Source organism: Parasteatoda tepidariorum, chromosome 4, assembly GCF_982258835.1.
Source record: "Parasteatoda tepidariorum strain Cologne lab strain chromosome 4, Ptep-v5.0, whole genome shotgun sequence".
In the NCBI taxonomy this organism is placed as follows: Eukaryota; Metazoa; Arthropoda; class Arachnida; order Araneae; family Theridiidae; genus Parasteatoda; species Parasteatoda tepidariorum.
The window spans coordinates 34,630,641-34,657,989 of NC_141758.1; the positions used below are offsets into that span (position 1 = coordinate 34,630,641).

A 27,349-nucleotide genomic window follows, 5' to 3' on the forward strand; every position below is an offset into this window, starting at 1 on the left:
GACATTTAACTACGAAAAATATTAAGAAAGGGGATAATGTCGTAGTACATTCCTGTATAACTGAGAAAAGGAGGAAAAGAGAGGGAGTAGGGTCAGGACATGGAACCGGTCTTTTCCCCAGATGGCGTATTCGAGAGTTGACTTGGAGCCATTTTCAACGATTGTCTCGGCCACCGAAATTAAAAAGCATTTCCATTCAGTACCTTGAGCTGAACAGAAATAAACAGCCAGAAGTGTTTGTTTAAAATTCATAGAAATGTAAATAAATATGCTGAACAACGAGTAAGTCGTCGAGGTTTAAATAATGTTCAGTATGGTTACAGGAAGCTCGTTTAAATAACTCGCTTAAAATTTTAAAAGAAAGTATTAAAATGATGCAAGCATTCAGTTCAAAATAATCTTTCCAATTGTCTGTTTTTCTATTTAAATTTATACTTAAAATGATTCTTAAGCAATTAAACAGACTTATTACTCTAAGTCCTTATGTGAAATCTAAACTAATAAGACTGTTTTCTCAGTCTCTGTCAAAGCCATTAAATAATAAATTTGTTAAGCAATGGAAAGTAGTATTTTATGGAACGGATGAACTCTCAGAAGTTACACTGAAAGCCCTAAATAATAATAGGTAATGCATTTCATTGAGTTATTCTTAACATAAATTATATTGGTTTTGGTAAAATCCTAATATACGTTGCATGATTTTAATAAATGTTACTGGGGATATTATCATAACTACGGCAAGTTGGCGAAGAGTCGCCGAGGAAGGAAGATAACGTTTCTGGCGGAGGGAACCAGTTTTCCTCGGATCATGACGTTTACGCCTCTTCCTTCTCATTGGCTCAAATTCCCTGACTACTCCTTAGAACTTATCGGTTAAGATATATCAGTTATTAAGTAACCGGTTCCGATTTCTTGTTCTTAAATAACGTGTACAAAATATTAGTTCTTGAATAACGTACTCACGGTGTCAGTTCCTAAAGTTAAAACAGACGTTTTGCAAACGTCTAATCTAAAGTTATTAATCCTTTTATTCTTTTTTTTAAAAAAAATCTGTTTGACTCAAAATTAATGAGATTACATTTGAATAATAGTTTTAAAAAGTCTTATAATGCACCACAGTTTCTTTTCTTTGTTTCTGAAATATAATTCATATTTGATTTAAACATTTTATTCATTTTTCAATAGGATGAAGATTTAAGAACTCTACATTTTTCAATACAAAATGCATTTAAGATGGATCTGAGGAAAACGTTTCTAAGAAAGCTTAGACATTTAAATGTTTTACTTTAACCTTATTTTTATTAATTTTTAATTAGGATGAAGATCTTATGGCAATTACCTAAAAAGTTTGCAATTTCAAATGTAACGAATTTTCTTATTCCAAATGTATAATAAAAATTCTTCAGAATGAAATACATATTGTTACGCTAATAATGAACTATAATAGATTTGAGAAATGAGTTAAGGAAGCACTTTATACATTCAAAAAAAAATTTGAATCACTTGTTTGCTTTTTCAGATGTATGATATTTTATTAAATCGTTTTTCGTCAAATTAAACATTTAATCAGAATTAATTTTCAATTATATGATAATTTTCAATTGGAAATATATATAAGACATTATTCACAAAGGAATCGATACTTTTACACAAATAATAAATTAAGATAGATCTCAAGGAATAGACCTGAGAAAGCAATTAATACATTTAAAGTGCTTTACTTTAACCTTATTATTTTATTCAGTTGTTTGCAGTTTCAAAAGTTATAAAAGTTTAAAAAAAATATTTATATATATTTCATTATCATACGCAGCACTTTACTTTAACATTATTTTATTCAAATGCAATTTCAAAAGTGATAAAGTCTTATTTCATAAGTCTTATCCAAGTACTCCAAGTCTTATTTCATAATTATAAGCATGATTGCTTGCATCTTAAAAAATATCTGTAGTTGATTTATAGAGAAAATTACATTGTCAACAATGTCAACTTTCATCATAATTAACACTTAAACTCGGAAAAAAGTTGTTCGCAAGTATAATACTAGTTTCCATTGCACGTATTTCAATTATAAATTTGGAGTTTAATTAAAAAAAAATTATAACTTTAAACGCGATAAAAAGATTTTGTTAAAATTTAAATCAAATCAGTAAAAATAATATTTCATTTATCTATTTAATTATTTATTATTTTTTTTACTAAGAAATTGAAAATAAAAAACATTTCTGAGAGAACTCCAAACAAGTCAATACAATCAATGCATCAGAATACGTCATCAGGTCAATGCTCTTCACAGTCATAAAGTTTTAAAATTAAATTCCTGCTTAGAGTTTCAGATTAAAACTAAAATTGAAAGATTTAATTAAAATTATTACTTAATATTGCAAAGAGAATTTTGTGTTTTAATATTTGTATTACATGGTCTTATAAAAGCACAAAACCCATGATCTTATGAAAATTCTATCACATGATCTTATGAAAATTTGCAAAAAAATTCCCGAATCTTTTAATGAATATTTTTCAAATCTTATGCAATTCTGAAACTGCCGTAATATTTAAAATAAATAAATAAAAAAAAAAAAAAAGGAATTGAGTCCTATGTTTCGTTTTAAATGTAACCAAGTCGCTAATATGGTAATTATCATTGTTCCTGACATATATAACAGAAATTATTACTATCTCTAATTATTTTTTTCATTTTAATAAGATCATGTGCTAGAGGCGACGAGTATCATGCGTTACACCACGTCCCGTAAAAACGAATGAGCTTTCTTTTCACTAATGTTAAAAGTCATATTTGAAACATCTCGTAACATTAAAGATTTTTTAACAAAATAAAATAAATTAGTATCCACTTTTGTTAGACATATTCCAATAATCAAAAACTTCAAACAATAATATTTAATGACATATTAATCTTTTCTTTAAGAGACGAGTTTCATAAGAAACATTTCCTTCACTTGTGTAACTTTTTTTAAATTCCTCTTGACCTTACATTTCTTTAAAGAAAATTTTAAGACGTTTTTTTCGTTAAAATAAATAAATAAATAAAATCTTCATAGTCAGCCGCTATTTTATAATAGATGGGGGGAGGAGCAGTTTTTTCTCATTTTTAGACAATGACGAAGGAGAGAGGAAGGTAAGTTAATTTATTTTTATAAAACATTTTTTATTTATCCATTTCTTAGAGAGATATTTGTTTATTATGATATTAAATATGTATTTAAGATTTTTATTCCCTGATGTATTTTTAACGTAACTTTTCCTTTTTTGCATTTTTAGAAATCTGATATTGGGTAAAATAATGTGTTAAAATGATTTTTCCAAATTCGAAGCTATGAAGTTCAATGAGTTCGAATTTATTATTTTATTACATAGAAGCAAACTGAAAATTGTTTGAACAGTATCTGATGTATCAAAGGCTCTAGGATGGAAATTATGTCTGACTATTCGTATGCATTGCGTATCCACTGTAGCTTGTATTTTTAAAACAACCCATTTCAAAAATCAATATAATTTATTATTTTACACGTAATAAGCTTTCCAAAAAGAGTGGACAAAAAAATCTGAGAAAATTGTGCAGTACTTTCCCAAAAACCAGGCAAATTTTAATTCAAAAAGAGAAGTCCGACTATATTCATTAACAAAGATATCAATACAAGAATGAGTCTTTTTATTTAGTATTTATGGCTCAACATCTTTATCAATAACACTGTTAGAAATGTTTTGTTATTCGTCTCAAGCTATTAAGTCAAAAATCTGAAGGAATATTTATGAAAAAATAAAGAGTATGATTTTGCTTTTTAAATCGTGTATTAAATTATTATTTGCACCCGCAGTGATTAAATTGCATATCTTAAATGTGCCTCTCAAAACAGGGAAACTGCATCTTAGTACGAGTAATAATTTGTCCTACTAGTTTTTATTAATGAAATATATCTTTGCTGTTATACACTTTAAATTAAAATGAGCAATGATGTGTTAATAAACATTGAAAATACACAGTCCAGTCACATTAATGTAACCACCTGTCAAAATCCAGAATTACCACCTTTGGCAGAGCGAACCGCTGCGAGACATGCAGAAAGAGAGTCAATTAGGTTTCTGAAGGTGTTCACTGGGATGTTGAGTCATGCCGACTCCGGTGCCGTGGCCAGCTGCGCTAGATTACGCGGTTGAGGATCCATGGCGCGAACAACCCGATCGAGGTGGTCCCCCAGATTCTCGATTGGATTTAAATCCGGTGAGTTTGCTGGCCAGGGGAGTACGGTAAACTCATCCTGGTGCTCTTCGAGCCACGCACATACACTGCGAGCTGTATGATATCTCGCATTGTCCTACTGGTAGATGCCATCATTCTGAGGAAAAATCATTCGCATGTAGGGGTGGACATGGTCCGCAAGGACAGATGAGTACTTGTGCTGATCCATCGTGCCTTCCACAATGATGAGTGCATCCAGTGAATGCCAGGAAAACATTCCCCAAACCATAATGCTCCTTCCTCCAGCCTGCAGCCTTCCGGCAATTGTTGCAGGATGTTTGCTTTCAGACGTTTCTCGCAGTATACGCCAACGTCCATCTGTGCGATGTAGCATAAAACGTGATTCATCGGAAAAAGCCACCTGTTGCCATTCTGTGGGTGTCCAGTTACTGTACTGGAGTACAAATTCCAGCCTTCGTCGCCGATTAACAGCACAGTCAGCATAGGTGCATTAACCAGGCTTCTGCTGCGGAGGCCCATGCGCAGCAACGTTCGCTGAACAGTGGTTGAGGATACACTCTTGGTAGACCCTTGATTCATCTGGGTGGTCAGTTGCTCAACAGTTGCACGTCTATTCGCCTGAAAGCATCTCCATAGCCTTCGTTCGCCTCTGTCATCTATGGCCCGTGGTGCACCACATGTGTGTACGCCGCTGTTTTGTATAGTGCCATTTTGCCATGCACGGTATACTTTTAAAACGGCGGCACGCGAACAGTTCACAAAATCAGCCGTTTCCGAAATACTTCCACCATTGGCCCGAAAGCCTATAATCATGCCCTTTTGGACGTCGGATAAATCGCTACGTTTCTGCATTACGCCAACGATTGAAATGCTTTCAGATGCCTTAGGACATCCTATATATACAATTCACTGTAATGTGCTGTCACTTGCCTTCCGTGATCGGTTATTTCACGTTGAGGTCGAAAGTAGGTAGTGGTCACATTAATGTGACTGGACTGTGTATATGGATTAGCTATCTTATTAAATCTACAATATAGTAAGTAAAAATCCAATTTAATATGTATAAAAAAATTATTTAATATCTATGTATCGGGAAATTAAGCTTGTTTTTCTCTTGTTTTAATCTAGCCATGCAGTGTTATTGTAAGTTCCAAAAATCACAATCATATGTGATGCCTTCAACTAGCAAGCAACATTATTTATAAAAGGAGATTTTCGATTGCAATTGCTAAGAATACAAAAGAGGATCAATTTCTTGATTTCAGAGTTGTAAGAAAATGTAGCTGCACCACAACTAATAGCTAATTTTCTACAGAATTTTTTAACTTCTTATTTGAAATATTCTCGAGCAGCATGACAAATAAAAAAATTTGTTTCATTCCGCTTACGAGTAGTGTCTTATTTTCCACCCCTATTCTTATTATCAGGGGTGATTGTGAGCCCAATTAAAAAATCCTGAAAATTTCCTGAGTAAAATCATTAATGACGCATTTCAAAAAATTAATATCTTTATAAATTTAAATCATTGATATTTTCACAATGTGAAAGTCTACATAAATTATATGCAGCATAATTTAAATTAATAATTATGTATTTAGTTTACTTTTATCTCTAATCACATTTATTATTTTACCAGAAAAAATATTTACAAATGAAAGAGATGCCAAGAATAAATTCTAGTTCTAATATTTTTAAATAAAATATACAAGAATTTTTATACATAAATGTGATAGATGATTTCTGTAAACTTCTGGACTGTGGATTTCCTGATCGCGGATAGCGAAACATCTGGAAACCCGGATTTTTTCCGGAGCACATTCATCTCTGTATTATTTTCAATTTAAAAATGGAGAGGGAGGGGGGGGGTTTAATTTAAATAGTTTATAAAGAGAGGCTTTAACTAAGCAAAGTATAATAAACAATAAGAGAAATTATGCTATGTTTACAGATAATTCGAATAGTCGAAAATAGTATTTTTTATTATTAAATAAAATGCAACTTGCAATTTATTTAAATCAGTAATTTTGACATGAAACTCAGGTTATATATCTTAATGATTATAATTTAACTCATCTCATTTGTAATCTTATATAATAATTATAAATTTAATTTTTAACAATCAACATTGAACTTTTAGTAATCTATTATCAACCAACAACCATAAATTCCAACGTCAGGGCTTTATTGCTAACATCCGCTGTAGCACTTTCGTCATGGTGCGGAGATTAGGTTCGCAAGTACCATATGATTAATGGATGGGAGGCCTTCTTGTGTGTTCATTGATAAGATTTGGTTTTGAAATAGTCAAATACTGTATAAATATAATACACCATTTCTTACAATATATTTAATAATTCCTTTAAAATGTCCATTATAAATGGCAAAATTTCCTATAATTTACATAGATTTAGCAAAATTTTTTTTCTCCATAAATGCTTATAAAAAGTAATGCTTGCATTAAGCTTTCATTTTTATTTAAAAATTCTATCATAAATTTTTTATTTCAAACTTTCTTCATAACCACTTATCATCCCGCTAAAAATTAAGCAAGCCTATTAATATTGCGATCCAGTTGCAGACAATAGATTCAGACTTAAGGCATTTGATTTATATGTAAGCTTAAGTAACTTGAAATGTTATTATCAGACAGTTATATGGGTGATTCTTTGGAAACATGACAACTGGAAAAAATTTTTATTTCAAATTTAAAATCTTCAAAATAATCATTTTTTTGTATATTTATTTAGTTACATTTATTAATATCTTACAGACCGCAGTGTAGTTTATTGAAATTTGTTCAAGGAAAAATATTTAATTGGTGTAATCAAATAAATCTTCATATTGAGCAAAATTAGCTGCAAAAATTAAAAAAAAAAAAAAAAAAGCTTTTCTTAAAGTTTATAAATACAAAAATCAAATAAGAGCTGGGTCATAGAGAGAATTTGTAATCTGACTCAACTAAATAACCTTTTCCTAACTTTTCAATAAATTCTGCATCCAAAATAATCATGTCTATAAATCGGAATTGTAAAAAAATTAGCCCAACTCCGATTATGAAAATGATTTAGACGAATGTTTATAATCATGAGGATAGAAATATTACTTTTATTAATCTTACTACAATCGTTTAAATTATTACTTATTACAAAATTAATTTATAATCTTTAAACGTTTTTGAGCCTATTTTTTTTTTACTAAAATCTTAAAAAAGTACACATAAAGCTATTGAGACTGAGGGACAATCTAGCTATTGATTTTCTGGAAACGGCAAAACGTTATGATTAAATGAAAATAAATGATATTAATTGCGAAAATATAAATCACCATTGAGATAAAAAAAAAAGGGGGGGGGGGAGGGAACTTAAATAGAAAGAAAATTGGAAAGAGGAACGAAATGTTTCTGTTACTTTTATTATTTTTTGCAATTCATTCTATTTTCACCTTCAAGGCGATCTTTCAAAACTATTTCGTATTTTTACAAACTTTAATTCATGATTTGGACTATTTCAAAATTAATATTGTCTATGGATCTGTAATTATTTCTAAAATCATAAATACATTACAAATAATAAAGTTAACGAATATCTTTTAGATTGAATTAAAAAGTTGAAAAAAACGCATAAAATTTTATTTTACTTGCTGCAGGGTTCCCACGGTTTGGAAAATTTTTCAAAGTGGTCGCAAATGTGGGATAAAACTAGATATTTTAAGCAGTTAAAAAATATTTAATTTAAAGGAAATATATATTGGTGGAAAAAATAACTCAAGAATCGAATTTACGAATGAAAGATAAATTTAAGCATTTTTCAGTTGTCTAGAAAATTTTTTAGCTATCACTCATTTATTTTTTCCAGTTTTTTTTTTTTTTAAGGCGCTTTATTTCGTATGTTTCTGGCGCAATTTTTTTTTCTTATGTCGAGAAAGAGTTCAAGGTGCATAAATCCCCATGGCAGAAGTACCTTGAAATCTTGTATAATCTAACATCTGACATTGTAGGAGATTCATTTAATATAAAATTTAATAATAATCATTTATTAGAAAAATCTTAGTTGTATGGTGGAAATAATAATAATAAAAAAAAGGTTGAAAAAATATAAATAATAAAAGAAATAAGAATAAAATATAATAAAACAAAGAGTAAGAAATAATAATAAAAGAATTCAAAATTTGACGTAATAAAGTCGGACATTCGTTGATCATGAAATATCGATGCATTTCACTCAATGAGATAGATATGAATAACTTTGTATCAATTTTCCCTTTACAACACTATTCTTAATATGCTTGCAATAAATTTTACTTTTAAAGTTTTTTTTTTTCAAAATTCGTTTTTTAAATTACTTTCAGATAGAAAAATTTAAATAAGAGAAGTTATTTCAAAAAATATAACACAATGAAAAACTTTTAAAAAAATACCATAAAGCTTCAAATTTAAACTACTGAGTTCCACACAAAATTTTCTCCACCCTCATCCAAAGAATTCGAAATTCCACATTTTTTATTAGATTTTACAATAATTACAAAGCATTTTATGTAACATAAATGCGAGTGAGTACAGTGTGGAATATTTTCAACTAAAGAAAATTTTGCAGATACTAGACTTAATAGTTTTTTTTTTCTACACTTAATAGTCTTTATAGACTCAATAATTTTTTCCCCATGTTTTTTCGTTTTAAAAATTTTCATATTTGGTTTCTTCAGCAGTCAACTTATACACCTGACATACCAAAAATTACAAGAGCACAATCAAAAATATAGCGGGTCGACTTATATACCGGTATATACAATATACAGAATTTTATATTTTTACAATTGGGTAAATTATGTTATAAATCTTCATTGTAGTCATTAAACTTATGGTTATAAAAATAACACTTGCTAAGATTAATTTAAATCATAAATGTATAGTTTAATATCATAAGAACAGAAGTTTCGAAATAGGCTATCTTACAGTGCGTGTAGATACGTTGATCAAAAAATGACGTTAATAAAGTGTGACAAAATAAAAATAATAAAGATTACAAGTGAAGCAGGATGTAATGAATACTATTTAAATATTTTTATCTAAGAAAATCAACTTCTGGAGTCGACTTGCTAAGAAAAGAATTATTTACTGATTTGATAACAATAAAAAACACGGTATTTTTATCTGTTCCGCAAATAACCAAACAATTTGTCGATTCGGGAAAATATATTCAGCTTCAGTATTTTTCATTTTGGAAAAACAAAGAGTTTTGGAATTATTGGCTACATCTGAAGTTTAAGCACATCATAAATAAATGCTAATAGTTAGGATAATAATATGATAATAATTAAATGCTAATAATTCGTAGCGGGTCCTAAAATTTGGCTGGGTCCAGTTATTCAAAACTAAACAGAAAAAAATAAATCTAGGTGTATATATGTATAAACTACAGGCGCAACTTATGGTCGATGGGAGCTACCTAAGGCATTTGCAGCTGTTAATGTTAAACCTTGTAATTTTCAGCTACACCTAGAAGATAAGAGGATTCCTAATTCAAGCCCAGCAACCTTATCAAGTCGACCAAATTCGATTTCGTGAAGAATTTTGTAGTTAAAACTAACGCGTATTCGTGGGAGAAGAGAAAAACCGTCCATTGTTAGCTTGATGGTAAAGCAACTCAACCGGAGAGAAATTGAACATATTGCATCGTTACCAATAGATAATTTTATTCCGTTATGCTTCAGTTTTATGTAAGCACGAATAATAAAATTTCCCGAAATAAGTTCATTATGTCAAAGATTAATTTTTTTTTTAATATTATTTTATGGATGTGTCCTTCTTCTCAATCTTAATGTAACTTTCTGTATTATTGATTTTATTATTTGAATTCTTCAAAATAGAAAATTCGAAAGACTTCAATCTTCAAAGAAAGACAACCAGAAAATAAATAATTCAAATGTGAAAAACAAGAAGATTTTCACCGACATCAGAATTTCTCAATTTAAATTGTGGGATTGATGAGAAAAATTTAGAGGAATCGTATTTCACCACTCTTAATGACTTTTTATCATTTATTTCTTTTATATTACATGTATAAAAGTAACAATTTAGAATTTCTTAAACTAAGAAACCTTATTCGAAAGTGAATAATAAAAAATAAATTTTTTTAATTTTATTTTTCAGTTTCAGTTAATATGTAATAAAAATGGGTTAACGTCCACTGCAGATTGGTAAGCAACTATATCAATCGTCAACGACGATTAAGTGCACTATTTCCATCCTTTTTGATAAAAACCTTTAAGGTCGTAATCAGCTATATGGAATTAATAAATGAGAAGTCATAGAAGGGGAGAGGCGAATTCGTGAATGCAGGACTTTAAAACTAGTTTATTATATGAACCTTATTGACCCTGCCCAATATTTATTTCTGAGATCAATTTTTGAACTCAGAAATAAATATTAGGTTGGGTCAATTTTATTGAAGGCAAATGCATATAATTGATTTATTACATGGCAGTTCCTTCCTGGCACTCCCCCCCCCCCCGAGGCTGAAGTATTAATAAAATATCAGAATCTAGATTTCTGAAAAACCATGAAAAAAAGATTAAATGATTGAACCCATTAACCCCTTTCTTTTGACACTAAATAAAACTTCTTTTTAATAATTAATTGAAGACTATAAGTGTTATTTATAGAATTCGAAACAGAAGTTAATACCGAGAAATTATTTGAGCGAAAAATATGTTGAAATGTTAATTATTAGGAGTTCAATAATTTTTAAGCTATTTAGTGCATCTGAAAATTAGTTCGTGGATATAAATGCATTAAATGTTTACATAAGGCGTTTTAAATTGTTACATGCGCAAAATTATTACATTTACAAAATCGGAGTTTACATACATTTTTACTTGATGGAATGTTCTTATTATTAAAAAATGAAATTTATTTTGAATTTTATTCACCCTAATTATTGATGGAAGTTAATATTACGAAATAATTTAAGTTATAAAAAATTTAGTTAATAAGGAATATTTTTTTAGTCATGAAAGCATAACTTCAGTATTGCAATGGTAATAAATTTCCTCTAAGTCCCATTGAAGGGGGTGTGATAATTTCAGATTGCTCAGTTGAATAGGAAGAGAGCGGTCTTTTCTAGAAGATGAACTTTGACATTGATGAATTTTCCCCCCAGTGCAGCTGTGGGCTTAGGCTCCTCTAAGGCTGTGGGAGGAATGCCTTCTAAGAAAAAGATCACCCGATACTTTGTCAAGCTTCCCGCCGAACACGCCAAACTAACGTTTTGATTGGTTCGATAGAAAAGCGCGCACTTCTTTCTTTCAATATGGCTGTGTGGAAAGTTACACAAACTGTTTTTTTGTAAGAGTTTTTATTTGAATTAATAATTGTCTAATTCGCAATAAATATAATTTTATTTTATAATTTCAAACTTCTTTTTTTGTTAATTTAAGATTTGCTATTAAAAAATTACTGTTTATTTCCCCCCCTTCTCTTTCGGCTCGATGTTTATTCGTAAATGAAGTAAGTTTCTTTCCCAGTATTTTAAAAATTTTATAGTGTATAATTTAGACGTAATGCATCTTTATTTTTTACTAATTATTGTTTCTTTAAAAAAGTAAATATAAATTTTAAAAGTAAATATAAAGTTAGTATGATTTTGCTTAAAATTTATGTTTAAAAAAAAAACACCATTTACTTTGCTTAATTTGTTTGAATAAGATCAAAATTGTATAGAGTATTATAATGTGTAAATATTGGAAGAAAAAGTATTATGTATTCAGTTTTAATAATTATAATTTAATATTATTCTTAAAAAATTAAATATAAATTTAAAGTTAGTATGATTTTGCTTAAAATTTATGTTTTAGAAATCGATAACCATAAATTGAAATTTAATTAGAAATTTCTGAGGGAAAGTTTAAAACTATTTTAAAAAAATTAGTTTTGTTTTATTAAGAATGTTACATGAAAAGCATAGTATTTAATATGCAATAAATATAAAAATTATTACGTTTGCCAAACTTTCCATTTAGAATTAACAGTTACAGCTTAACAATTTTAAAATTGATTAGCCTACTTGAATAGAGTTTCCATAAGTAAGTGTTTATTTATGTTTATCTTTGATTTTCTATTTGTTAGCCTTGTTTCTTTAAAATCCAGATTTTTCACTCTTGAACTATGTTTACATTTTGCATGCGATTTTTTTTTCTATCTTCTGTACCTGTTATTTCAATTTTCTCCCCGTTCCTGATATCACGACGGTAACACCGTTCTTTTTTGGTCCTCTCCTCTTAGAGAGCGCCTTTTCTTTCCCCCATCTTCCCCCTTTCCGTCGTGATGTCATGATCGGGTTTCTCTTTTTCCTCCTACCCCTTGGCGGCCTATCTAAATAGGTCGCCAAAAAATTGGCGGCACTTGGCCTTGCCGTAGTTATGATAATCATCCCAAAAACATCAATCTAGGATATACTGGGCAAATGTACAGTGGCACAAAAACTGCTTAACTAAGAGAATTTAACGCAGCAATATATTGACACAAAACTATTGGGGATATTTCCGTATTGTGATCTGTTACCCCAACTACAATCGCCAAGGTGCTAAATAGATTTTAAACTTGAAATAGAAAATCAAAACATGTAGATGTTTGCCCAGGGGTGGCTACGATTTATACCTTTTGAATTGGTCCCTTTCTGTGATGTTTTCTTTTTTTTTTTTTTGTGGATCACTGCCCGGAAGTTGACGATTATTCTGCCTCTGATCACAAGACCGAGATCTTCCTAAACTATTATACAGCGACGCTAAACGAGCATGTAAAATAGATGCTGGAAAAATAGCATCTGCGGGAAAAAGTAGCATTACTTAAAAATCTATCCTGAAAGCGAAATTTAATAATTCAATTTCCACAGAAAATGTTGCATGGAAAAACAAAACACCAATAAAACATTCATTGCATCAGTACTCTTCTCCTCCTATCTGTACTAGCAAAATTCATAATCGCAACATCAATTACCTACCCCCAATACAATCTCCTCATTTTTGCAATATGTGCAATTTCAGAACTGTTACATATCGCCATATATTGATATATACATATCGAATTTTTTCACATAAAATTTTCAGGGTTTTCCACTTTCTGTCATGACTTGGAGTTATAATAGAATCGTCGTGAATCGAATGTGTCAATAATGGTGGGTAATAAAATTTCGGAAGGGGCAGAAGTTTTGCATTTTTTAAAAATCAATTTCGAAAATATTTTTTCCTCGTAATGAGTCCTGTTTTTAGAGGCTTCTGAATTTTCAAGTTCATACCGTATACTATAAATTTCTTAACATTTTTAAGGACAGTTATTGTCTTTCTTTTCTTTTTTTTTACATATTATATAATTTTTGGTTAATTAATGTTTCTATAGATTTTAGTCTAATGACTGTTTATTTTTCATATTTCTTGTTTTCATAACACTTTGTGAATGAGTTTTGCTGAGACTTTTTAATTGTCACTTATTTAGTGTGAAATCAGTCATAAAAATGTCACACTGTTCGAATATTTTAGGTTGTCCCCAACTCCTATCAGAATAGTTAAAGATCTTCATGTAGTTTGTGTAAAGGTAAGATTTTTAAATTGACAATTTGATAGTATATTGTTTTTATTGTATGTTTAGTAGATAATATTTTAATTATGCATAGTTAAAAATGTTATATAATATGTAATTGTTGAGAAAGGCTATAAATTCTAGAGAATGCTAACCAACTTGTTCGAGTTATAATTCAAACAATAACATTATCTAAAAAATTCTGAAGTAAAAAAAAATTATAGCAGCTGATCAAGTTTTTATATTGATTTATAAGTTATTTCCATATCTGATATGCAAATTTTGAAATCCATTTCTACATGAGTAAAGATGTCAACATCTGTAAATCAAAGATAAAAAATGGAATTTTTTTTAATATAGTGGAAGTAAATATTACTTTTTTACTTATATGCCTTCCTATTAATTTAGTATAGTAAATTAAACTTTCTTCTTCATATATTTTCTTGGAAAAGAAATTCTTGACAAATTTATCAACCTTGTGTTACGACTTATGCTCAGGTATAGACAAATTTTGCCTTCATTTTTCTACATAAATATGAACTCTAGTTAGTCATGAGTTTATTTTGCCAGAATATGACTGTCGTGGAACTTTGTTGAAAATATAAAATAATTCATAGTGAAAGTCTTGAAGATGTAAAGTTTCCGTTGAAGAAGTTGATGTATGCCACTTTGAAATATCCCTAATTTATTCCAAGAATTAGATTTTTGGAATCACCAGGCCTTTTTACCCATAAGGGCCGTGGTAACCAAGAGGGTAGAGAATCGTACTCTGGTCTGGAGCAGTCCGTTTTCGATTATTGCCTTCACTACGATCCACCAAGTACATGCGATATATGTGCTCATAAAATCTGTGGAATCGAGAGTCCTGTGGTCGGTCACTGAGCAATACCATTGGTACAGGGATCAGCTGGAAATTCTCTTCCCCTTCAAATCTATGTCTAAATTGAGAAAGTAATCTCTTGGGATGGCATGTCTTGTGCAGCTCAAGTGCAACGTAAATGAACTACAACGACAAACACTAAATAATATTTTATTTTTGAAAACTGCTTGGTAAACTGTAAAGAGAAATCTTCATTTTTATGTACACGTGAATTATGAAATATATAAAAATTTTAAAACGAGCCTGGATGGTGTAGCTGCGTATGTAAGCTCTATAAGACATCTCTGTCCACCTAGAAATTGAAAGTGCGATTAGCGAAAGTGCATGTATACGTTAGCTTAGTTTTCTCCAAGCAATGTTAAGGAATCCATATCTTGGCTATCAATTGATTTAATCTATTGCCAAGACTTTTTTTTTAATTAAAGGAGGTTTTTTTCCTCTCTCTTTTTAACAAACGATTTTATATTAAATGTATATGATTGTGTTATATGATTATATAATAAATGTTATTTTTTCGAACAAAAGATCAATACTGAACAATTTCCGATTCATTTTTCTTAAAATTTATTTATAATTCTGCAGAAAGTTGTTTAAGGTTTGTGTAAAAAGTACTTGAAAATGGTTTGTTTTAATCCTTAAATATTATGGGTGTTTTTTGTTTTGTCTTTATTTTGAAATTATGTAAAATTAATTATTCAATATCAATTATTAATTTGTTCATAACTATGCAAACAGTTGTTCGCAGCTTAGTTAAACAATGGGAAGATAGTTTGTTTTACTCACTCAATATAAGTACAGTAGGGAACCCATTACCCGGAACGATCGGGACCATCGCTATTCGGGATAACTGATTTTTCCGGTTTTCTGAATCGCAACAAAAAGCCGTTTTTTTTATTGTTAAACCCAACTAGAAAAAAAAAAATTTGGAAATAATCTTAAATAGAAGAAAAAACGATAAAGTAATACACTAATGATTATTTCCAAAATGATGGTAAGGTAAACATCTTTCAAAAAAGAAAGAAAAATCTTAAAATCTTATGAGGAAAAAAAAAATTTTTTTTTAAAAAATGGCTGAAAATTTATCGAATTTCGTTCCGGTTTTTTGGTTTTCCGGTTTTCTGATTTCCAGATAAAGGGTTCTGTACTGTATTTTTTTCAACCTAAATTGTATTGCCGCTTCAGTTTCTTGGAATCATTTATTTAACATTATGTATTAGTATTAATACAGTTTATCAGATTATTTGGCTGGTAATTGCAAAATAATTAAATAAATCAGATACATAACCATAATTACTTATATATTTTTTGTCAAGACTTGCACGATAATATTGTTTATTTTTTTGCTTACATAATAAATTTTTTGAATTTATTTCTTTATAAACTAAAATAAATGTAACCACCTGATCTTGTGTTGTCTATAAATATATTATTATTGTAGTTTTGATGAGTTTTCTTTTTTATTCTTATACAAGTTATGTTACATTTGTTTTAAGTCAGATTGTCTAGTTAGAAGATATGCTTCATTACACAATCTTCCACTCTATACATGGCCATATACACTTACACCAGGAACTTATGATGTTGGAATCGTTGTTTCTTTTGGTCATTTAATTCCCACAGAGAGTATTCTTGCTTGTGAATAGTAAGTAAGTTTTTTATGATGATGAATTTTGTTCATGTGTATTGTTTAACTGGTATTGCACAGCCGACCCCTTTTTTTGTGTTTACAAATATCAATGTTCAACTATGTAGCCTTGTAAATTTAAACCCATCCTAAAAAACAAGGGAACTACTAGATCAAGTGTAGGATACTTTTTGATGAAACTGACACGCATTTGAATTGTATGGATAAGAAACCCAGAGAAACCTTCTACTGTTAGCAAAAGGATTCTAACCTGTAATCTACCTCTGAGGATATTTTTCCTCAGCATTATGGTTAGTGTGAGCCAAATCACATCATTTGGAGGTGAGCACTCTATCTCCTGAGAAACCACACCTCCTCGTATGTGTGTTTTTTATTTTTTTATTACGAACAGCCGACGCAATCTCAGGTTTACGACTACTAATAAATTTAAATTACCGACTTTCCCTTAATAGGGCATACGGCATAATTCACAATTCAAGAAAAATTAGGTTTCACAACATAATTAGCAATGATACAAACATACTACAACAATAGGCAATGATACAAGCGAATAAGTTACACGATGATTCACTAATATCACAATAAACAACCACTAAAACTGGGTTGGCAGCAACAACAAAACTAAAACCATTGCAAATAAACCATAGAAAAGTAAAATCATGCAAGGGGATAAAACACCAGTATAAGACAACCAAGTTTAATCAATGATTTTAAAGATGAGGAAAAAAAAAAGAGTTAAAAGGTGTTGAGATAGATAAATCTAAGAGAACAATAAAGTCAAGAAAATTGTAATATCAAAAGCCAAAAGGGCTTGAAAAATCAGAAGAAGTAGTTTTTTACTACTAGTTAAAACTGTAACGGTGAACATTAGTAGTTTACGACTACTAATGTTCAACTCTGTAGCCTTGTAATATTGAACCTAATCCAGAAGACAACAGAATTCCTGGATCAAGTATTGGGAGGAATTTGCCTTTGTAGAGGTTTTTTTTTTTGGTGGAACTGACCCGCATTTGCTTTATATGGAGAAGAAGACCATGGGAACCTGACATGGTTAGCTTGACGGCAAGGGGACTCTAACCCAGGATCTGTCTACCACTGAGAATATTATGCGTCACCATTGGGGACGATGCAAGCTGGATGCGGAATTCGTATCGACCAGCCATCGCTGGGATTCGATCCCAGTTCACTTCAATGGAGGGCAAACACTCTATCCTCTGAGCCACCACCGAAACGCTATCATTTGAGGATGGGGGGAAAAATTATCACTTATCTTTGCTAAGATAGGTTGTGTATATTTTTTCCAGCATTTCTAAATCAATCAATCTCGTAAAAGATAAAAAAAAAAGACTTTATTTAAACTAAACTTTAATAAAATAATCATACAGCATCAAAGACGTCGAACATAAGAAACAGTGCAATGCAAAACACAAAAGAGAGAGAAGGAAATTTTGCAATAGTATACTATATACATTTCATCGATTTGAATTCAGTTCAGTTCGATGTACTTCAGATCTGGCAGAGAAGTTTGCAGGTTTTGCCAGGTACACTGAAACTTTGGTACTTAAACCTAGTATGTTGATTACACTACAATGTTTTTAATTTAAAAATTCAGGTTGTTTAATCTTTAACCGCTTCTTTTTTTTTATCTAAATTGCCTTTTCTTTTTTTTAAAGATAGAATACCATCACTATAAATTGTTAAACCAATAAGATATTTTTGTAATTTAAAATATTTGATTTCTTGTCTTAAACTGCATTGGTTTGGATTTAGTCGGAATGTTATGTGAAGTTTTTTTAATATTTTTGTTTCAGTGGAATCATCAATGCTCATCCAAGTTTGCTTCCCCGCTGGCGAGGAGCTGCACCCATTTTTCATACAATTCTAAATGGGGATGCTGAAACTGGAGTTACTATTACTCAAGTGTCCCCCAATAAGTATGATTTTACCATTTTACATTTCTTAGTTGAGATATTTGGCTGATAGTTTTTATTTCTGTTGGTAAAAGCTTAATTTAAATAAATGCTTCAATTAAGTTCTTAAATTTATGTCTTGTTTCTTTATTATGTTTTGTCCATTAGTCATAATTTAAGAACATTTTGAAAACGATGATGATAAGATTGTGATTTTTTCTAAATAAAAGAAAATTTGCATGCAAATATTTGTTTAATGGCTTTACCAAAATATTAATAATTATATTTGAATTGTGAAAAGTTAAGACTTAAAATATATTTGGAAATATGAGATTAATAAACTTGTTGCATTGTGAGTGCGAGGATTAATTTAGGATTTTTGTCTCAATGCCAATTTTTGTAAGTAATTTTATCTGGATCATATTTTTAATGTAAAATTACGGAATTGTAAAAAATACTCCATAAAAAATGAAATTTTCAGCTTGAAAAAAACAACAAAGATGAACAAAATTTGAAAAACAAAATTTATATGAATCTTGTTAAAAATATTAAATATCTTAAAAATAATTTATAATTAGCCTATTGATTTTGTGTGTGTGTGTGTAAAGATATTGCTTATTAAATAAAATTATAAAAATTCCAATGTCTAGAGTTGTAAAATGGTAAAAAAAAAAAATTTGTATTTTTCTAAGGTTTTTATTTGTTAAATACTGATATGATTTGATTTATTAATGTATAATAAATTATTTTTAAGATATTAAATATCTTAAGAATAATTTTTTTTCGCATATTGAATGTTTTTTGTGTGTGTGTGTGTGAAGATTTATTTAATAAAATTATAAAAATTCCAATATGTCTAGAGTTGTAAAATGGTAAAAAAAAAAAAAAAAAAAAAAAATTTGCATTTTTCTAAGGTTTTGATTTATTAAATGTTGATATCATTTGATTTATTAATCTGTAAAGATACTGATAAACTTTAAATAAATCAATCTGTATTTGCCCTTAAATTACATTAATTTTTAATTAAAAATAAAACTATATTAATTTTTGATGTACTTTCCAAAATACAAAACTACTTGATATTCCCAGTATTGAAAGGCAATGTAAGAAAGAGCCAAGCTTGTGTTGGATTTTGAAAACTTTATTAAGTACCTAAATTACTTTTTTTATTAATGTACCTTTAATTTAATACTTTTATTTAATACTTTAATTTAGGTTTGATGTTGGTAAAATTCTGCTTCAAGAAACATTTAGAATACCTGATGATTTTACCTCTAAAATGTTGACTGAAAAACTGAGTAAAATAGCTGCTGATATGGTAAGTTATTCATTCATTATGTTTATAAGCTTATTGAAATGTAATGAAGTTTTTTAATGCGCTTTGTTTTGTAATTATAAAGGGACATGTTTTTCTTATATCTCGTATTTACTATAACTATTAATGAAGAAAACGCTCTTGACTTTTGTTCCATCTATGTTGCTTGCAGCCTTACTTTTATTTCTATAAAAATAAAAAAATCTAATGTGCCAATAAAATAAGTTATTTTTTTCACATATGAAAGGCTTAGGACAATCAAAAGCTCTTTTTTTAAAATGGCTTGTAGACAATAAGATGTTCCACAATTTCCTTGTAGACTATGAGACGTTTCTTGATATTGTGCTGTCCTCTAGGTATATTCCCAGAAACTTGTAATGATAGATATAGCATAACTGCATTTGGCTAGCAGTGAATGTAATGAATCCCCACCCAAATTTTGATTTTAAAAAAAAATATCTCTGCGAGTAGTATAAAAACCAATAAAACAGAATTAAATAATTCAAATAATTTATCTTTTATTGGGATTCTTTTTTTCAGAATGATTACAATCACGATAGTGAACAATAAGTGAGACAGTAAAAATTATTTTATTAAAAAAATTAAAGATTTAAGAAATGAACAATTTTATTTTAAAAGAAATATATTTATTTAAGAGATAGTGATAAATAACATCAATTGTTGCTTCATGTTTATCCTTATATTACTATAAAAATATCTATAGACCCCTTGATCCTGAAAAATACCTCAACCTGAATTTTAATTAGAATCAAATTAAAATTATATAATCCAAATAATGTGGGCAACAAGGGAGAATATGTAAGAATAAAAAAAGAAAACTTAAAATACAGGTGAACTGTTGCAGGATCAGGCTATATCATGTGACTTACTCTTTCCTGTGGCTTCTGTCAATAAAGTAGATTAAGTGGTAAAGCTTATATCAATATTAATACGATATAATATATTGCAATTTTATGTTATTTATATATGTTTAAAATTAATAGTAGCATTAACTATGTTATGCAGCCATTGATTTAATTAATAACTTAACTACACTATGTTATTAATTTTTAAGTAATGTTATTAAGTTTAAAGTAATTTTTACTCTTAAATAAATTTCTTGAATTTATGTTTCTTCACTTAGAAGCAATGACAGAGTGGCAATTTAGAAAAATATAATTCATAAAAATTGAGAATCTCAAAACTTTTTATTTCAGAAATTTCATATGAAGCCTGTGTGGAACAGATAATGAAATGATTGTGTCATTATACACTCATTTCACCATTTTCTGAACTTTTTCTAAATAAGTTTGATTTTTCAGATTATACAAACCCTGCAAGACCTGCCACACTACATTAAGTCAAGCTATTCGCAGCCAATTAGTGGTGTCATTTATGGTTTGTGTTATTTTATTTACTATTCCTAAATCATTTTCTTTTAATTCAGTTGAGTAATTAATAAGATTCTAAATATTTTTTTCTGCAGATACTTAAAATAATTTATATTAATTCTGTATCGAGTTGATGATCAGAAATACAAATGTTTTATTTTCTGTTGATTGTAAATTTGTTTTAATAAATAAACTTATCATGTTTGCTTTTTAAAGTGTAATATCTTAATTAAAAATAATCAAAAATGTAAACAATGTAGCTTTAATCACTTTCTTATAATCCACTCTTTCTTTCATACTACATTTTCCATTTTGGTTAAAATGTTTGCTATTACATTTTAACCTAATGAACTATATATGGATATTCAAAATATAACATAATTGTATTTATTTAAAATCTACTTTCTTTTGGAATATATTTTCCAGCCTGGCTATGTCTGACTTATAAATTGAAAGAAGCTTTTTTTTTCCAAGTTATCCTAACCTAATAATGAAGTTATCAAATTCACAAATTTTATAACAAGATTGGGGACCTTTTAGTGAAAGAATTTGACAAAATTAGACCTTATAAGTATGGAATGACATCTTTGAAATATTACTCTTTTTTTTTAAAACAATGCTCAAAAAGCTCATATTTATAATTTTTTTTTTTTTTTTATAATATGATCAAAATGCATTTATATTAAATTTGTCCTTAAAATTAATGCTATAGCAAGTTTTAAATTCAAAAAAAAAAAAATTTTCAATTTAAAATCTGTGATAAAACATCTAACATCTTTATAGTTTATATGCTTAGTTAAAATTTATTTCTTTTCATTCTAAATACTGATATACATTAAATTCATAATATTCTTTATTTTGTGTGTTACATTTTAAAGTTTCTATTAACTTGGAGCATATGCTAATTTTAGAACTTGGTAGTTGGTTTCTTCCATTGAATCGATTTTTTTTTTTGTTACTTAGCTGTAAAATACTCTTACATAAGAATTTTTTTATAAGTTTATACATACAAACTGGAAAATAGATAAAATATAGACACAATTAAATATTGATGCTGTACTTGGTTTAATGTATAATCTGGTTGCTCTCTTCTATGGGAAGAATTTCTATAATTAAATAAAACTGTTATCGAAAGAGCATGTTTATAGAAAAATACCTCACACCTGGGAAATTTTTGTACAAATTTTTAATGTAATTAAAAATTTTACATAAAATAAATTAAACCACTCTTAGTTTTTTAATTTAGTTGTTTAGTTTATTAGAACAATCATTAAAAATAACAATATTAATTATTTTTATTTTGAAGTTTTACTGCTTCAACTAAATATGTAGAAGAGACCTCTGGCAGAATTTTTTCGGAATTTATGTACAAACTTCCCTAAGACTTAATATCTTTCTGCAAGATACTTTTAATTATAATAATTACTAATTTAAAGTAACAGAAACGTTATGTTATAAGACTTACTTGTATAGGATAAAAGTGTTTATGTTTTTCATCAATTGTAAATGAAATACTTTTTTTTTCTAGTATTATGAGCGATATTCTGTCATTTTGTAGGCAAAAAAAGCACTAATTATTACTTTTTTTCGAATTTTATGAATCAAGAATACACTAAACAAAAATTATTAAAAATCGTTAAAACCTTGACAGTAAGTATTTAAAAACAGATCGATGCCGCAATCACGCTAATCTGACTGTACTTTAATCTGAAAAGACGTTATAAAAATGCTGGTTTCGTTTTGAGATTCAGTTCTTGAATATGCGATCAAACTTCCTGTGATATAATAATATTCGTATTTTTTTTAAAAAAATCTTGATAATATTAATAGTAATATCTGAGCAATGAAAGACACGGGCAGAATTTTTTTAAAAAAAACAACAAAAAAAAAGTGAAAACCTGTAGCAATAATTGCCGAAAAATAATGAAAACACTACATAAATTTACGATGACGTAATTTGTGAGTGGAAGACTCAATTGCTTGATTTAAAATTTTCGTGTGTGCAATATCATATTAAAATATTGAATCGATTTCATTTCCACCAAATTTAAAAAAATTGACTTATGTACCACAATGATTGTTTAATTCCTTTGCTACAAATTTGAATTAATATTAAAATTCCCACTTACAGTCATATTTTATTAAAATATGGTGTTCTTTGAAAAAATAAAAGAAAAAATATTATTTCTGGAGCAAAGTATATTTTATTTAAACTTCCATGATTTAGGATTTTTTTTTATTAATTTGAAATTCTAGCTGAAGCAAACTAGTCATTAATGACTTTATTTTATTAAATGGAATATTGATAGAAAAATCTCAAGCATCCACTTCCAATACGAGAGAAAGGTATCTTTAGAATATAATTCTGAGGGGAAAAAAGATAAGCAACATCTTTTGAAAAATTCTGCCGAAAAAGAAAATCAAGATTTTTTACATCCTAAATAAAAATCTTTTTGCTGGAAATCTGTAACGTTCTGCGACAGTGCCTCAATGATTCTGTCACTCAGTTGGAGTACCATATTTCTTTTCTATTATTTTATCCTTTTGTGCTAATAAAAAATGTTGCTATCTTAAAATAACATTTACTAAATTCAAATATCCTTATTAAGTAAATTGAAAAGTCACATGTATTTCGTTAAAGATTGCATCTTTCCATTGTAAAGTTTCGCACTCTTATTTATTTACATTACTTTACTTGCATTTATTTTTAAATTGTCATGCTTTAATATTTATATTAATCTTTTTTTTTTTATTGCAAACTAACGTGTTATTCTGGTATGCCTTTTGTACTAGTTACAATCAAAAAGTTAAATAATTTTAAAAACCATATTTTTATTTCTACATTGTTTGATTTAATAAATATTTTTACTTTTTTATATTGTTACTAACATTTATTGCATTTTTTATCTTTTTAATTTCTACTGATAATTTTGTCAATTATAAAAAAAAATATCATTCTAGTTTTAAATGTTTTATTCCAATATTCTTTTTAAATAGGTTTAAAAAATGAAATAAAAATCTAGATCCAACACTGTCACGACTAAGCTTGCAAGTTTATTTTCAGGAAATTGCTTTACTTTTATTTTGAAATTTTTCTTTCTGTAATGGAATATTTTTCGAAGTTCCCAAAGGATTATTTTGAATCGCTTAAATTTTATTCTTTTTTTCTCTCTCAAGGAAACTGTTTTAGTATGATTTTTTTCTTCATATTTCCCTAAACCCAGGATTATTAACAATTCGGCTTTTTCCTCCCAAGTTGTCAAGACAATGAAAGAAAAAAGTGTATTACTGCAACTATATAAAAAGGAATCATAATATTCATTTATATTTTCTACATTTAAGTTGAAGAATAATGTTAACAGAATTGACACATATCTGTAAAAATGATTAATGTTTTTAAAATAGTAGTATTTGTGATTCTGCCTCATGAGAACTAAGTAATCAAATTTTTATGTTGAACATTAAAGTGTGGCAAAAAACACTCACATTTTGCTATCTCATTTGTTTATTTATGTTATCAAAATGTCTTAAATTAAGATATTTATTATAGCACCAAAAATCAAACCTGAAAAATGTAAAGTCATTTGGAACAATGATACTCCACTTGCGATTGAAAGAAAATTAAAAGCATTTGGGGAATTTGTAAGTTTTTTGTTATATTTTTGAATTTATGAGGAAATTTAATTTTTATTTATTATTTTGTTTTACTTTAAACATAAGAAAATATATATTTAATATATTTTCGTTCATGAATGTTTAATATTTTTTTTTTTTGCTCTATTCTCAATTAACAATTCGATTTAAAAATTTTGAAGGATTTACTATCAAACATCAAATATTTCTTTTATTTTTTTTCTTCTAATTTTTTTCTCAATAATTTATGCCTGTCTGAAAATGTCAGTTTTTAATCAAGTTCTTTACATAAATCACTGGATTTTACCCAATTTATAATACTTTCGTTACTAGCAGTTTGTAACTTAAGCTAAAACTATATGTCAGGTTATATATTTATTGCTAGCCTTCATAAGCCACATAACAATAAATTCTGGTGTTTGCTCATTTCTTTTTCCTTGATTGTAAACAGCTTGTATTATATTGGCTTTAACAGTGGCTAACGATGCAGCAACCTTGCATATATATGAAATAAAAAATTTTAAATTTCATTAAAAGTTTTTAAAAATAATTGGAATTAGAAAATTTAACAATACACAATCTAACTATAAGTGTGAGGAGTGCCAAGGAAGAAATATTATTAAAAAAAAACTTTAAAAAAAGGGTGGTGGCATAGTGCACTATGAAAAGTAAAACTAAGTATAGTTGGTAGCATGAGAAACTTGTATAATGGATTTGAAACTAACATTCGTCAGGTTTGTTCTTACTTCGACATTTTATAATTTTAGGAGCCATGGTAGCCCAAGGGTAAGAGCATAAGACTATGGTTCAGAGGAACGAAGTTTCGATCCTCAGAACGCTAAGGTCCACCAAGTACATGTGATATACATGCTCGTAAAATCAGTGGAATCAAAAGCTTTGTGGTGGGTCACTAAGCAATACCTTGGATATAGGCATCTGGAGAAAAAAAAATTCCTTCAGATCTATGTCTATATTGTAGATGTAGCCTCACAAATGGGTGGTGCTGCCATCTATCTCAAGATTTCGAGCTAAGTCCCACTTTTACCCTAATGGTGCTTCTTATCAAAACGAAAGGCACTTCTTCCTGACTTAATTTGTAAGGCCAATGACTGGCAAGCTTGACTTATCCATTTTTTATTAGAAACAACTATAAAACTATCAATTATTATTATTAAAGGTATTTTTGTTCATAATTATTGTGAAATCTGTTTTAGCAACATTTAGAAATAGTATAATAATTTTGCAAATTAACGAGTAGTCAGGTTTAGCCTTCATATAAGAGGGGAATACCACCCAGGTTAGAGACCAGGCAGATTCTCAACCCATTGTCTTGTTTCTAAAAGATAAAGAAAGAATTTTGTCAGGGGTTTTAAATATTTTAGAGAAGTTATTAACTGGCTACAGAAACTTTCTTGTGTCTTTACTTGTGTTTGAAAGCCTGTTTTTTTTCAGCTGTTTAAAATGTCGTAGCGAAAAATTTATCCGTAACAGAAAATAGTAAAAATTATAAAACTTTTATATAAAAAAAAGAATAAACTTCCTAAGTGTAAATAAACTATGTAAAAGGAAGCAATGTATATAAATTATTTTTGATATTATTTTTAGTACTTATCTTGAGTTTGGATTCAGTGAGCTTTCATTTATAAGATTAATAATTTATTCTATTTATTTATAAATTTTTTTGTTTAATATCAATTTCAGTTTGATTTATATACATACTGGAAGGATATGAAGGTTGTAATCACTAAATGTGTTTCTGAGAAAGAGGCTGAATCAGCTAATATTTCATCAATTATTTCATCTTGTGTATCTTCAGGATTTTGTTATTTCCATAAAAGGAGAAAAATTCTTTTTGTGAAGTGTAAAGTAAGTTAAACAAATATTTCTTGCATTAATATCAGGTATTATATCTGTTTTGAAATTTCATTTTATTTAAAAAACTGTTTACACTATGTTTGTAATAGTTTAAAATTATATACTTATTTTTGATTAAATTGTCTAAATATATATGAAGTAAAAATAAGTTAAAGTTTTTTTTTTAGAAAAAGAAATGTATTTATTAAAGTTAAAATTTTGTGGGGGAAACTTAATATTTTGGTACTTATATTGCCAATGCTGGCAATAAAGTTGCAAAACCATTTTAGTTTTGAAATTTTACAATAAGTATATTTTAATAAACAATATGTTGTCATTAGAAAACATATTTTCTGCAAAATTGGAGTTTGACTTTTCGCTTTTAATATTTTTGAAAGTTATGTAATTGGTTATAAAAATAAAATTTTTACTTAAATTAAATTTTTTTTTCTTTTTTCTATATACGAGTTCCATAAAATATGCTTTGCGAAGAAATATAAGTTTAGACATTTTTTTTTTTTTTATAAGGCATGCTGGTTTTAACCCAGTTTGAGAAATTTGTTCAAATGAAGGGTTGCCAAAACACCACTTGTGTCCAAGGGATTAAAACATTAAGCTTCAGTCAGATTCTTATTGCTGCAAACTCAATTCTTGACTCAATTGGAATTCTTCATTAAATGTTATATAAAGTTAAATCTTTTTAAAAGTATTGGTATTTACAAAAATAATATTACTAATTTATTTATTTTTTTTTATTTTTTTTTCATTTGTTTTTTTTCAGAATGGCTGGTGTGGAATTACAAATGTAAAAATACCTAAAAAAGGACGCATTACAGCTTTAGATTTTTACAATGGTTTTATTAGTAAAGAAAATCCTGTAAATTGTTATTTTTCTGAGAATAAAAAAAGCTAACACAACTTTCTTTGA

General features: G+C 28.1%; 1 protein-coding gene across 2 annotated transcripts; it reads left to right on the forward strand.

Annotated features, from left to right (window-relative positions):
- Window positions 1–27,339, forward strand: LOC107440863 (methionyl-tRNA formyltransferase, mitochondrial). 2 transcript variants are annotated; one of them, XM_043055311.3, is made up of 9 exons: window positions 1–625; window positions 13,754–13,808; window positions 16,167–16,315; window positions 18,130–18,252; window positions 19,444–19,546; window positions 20,866–20,941; window positions 24,485–24,576; window positions 26,269–26,433; window positions 27,203–27,339. In XM_043055311.3, the coding sequence occupies exons 1-9, from the start codon at window positions 441–443 to the stop codon at window positions 27,332–27,334; spliced, it is 1,080 nt and encodes a 359-aa protein (XP_042911245.2). In that variant the 5' UTR covers window positions 1–440; the 3' UTR covers window positions 27,335–27,339. The 2 variants fall into 2 exon arrangements, with proteins under 2 accessions (XP_042911245.2, XP_087017033.1); XM_087160907.1 differs by having other exon boundaries at window positions 160–282.
- Window positions 27,340–27,349: the final 10 nt, after the last annotated feature.

Excerpts from the sequence above, each read along its gene's own strand:
- LOC107440863 (XM_043055311.3), top strand. The coding sequence starts at position 441 with ATGATTCTTAAGCAATTAAACAGACTTATTACTCTAAGTCCTTATGTG. Across the intron at positions 626-13,753 it reads AAAGCCCTAAATAATAATAG|GTTGTCCCCAACTCCTATCA; the intron begins GTAATGCATTTC and ends CGAATATTTTAG. Across the intron at positions 24,577-26,268 it reads TAAAAGCATTTGGGGAATTT|TTTGATTTATATACATACTG; the intron begins GTAAGTTTTTTG and ends TATCAATTTCAG.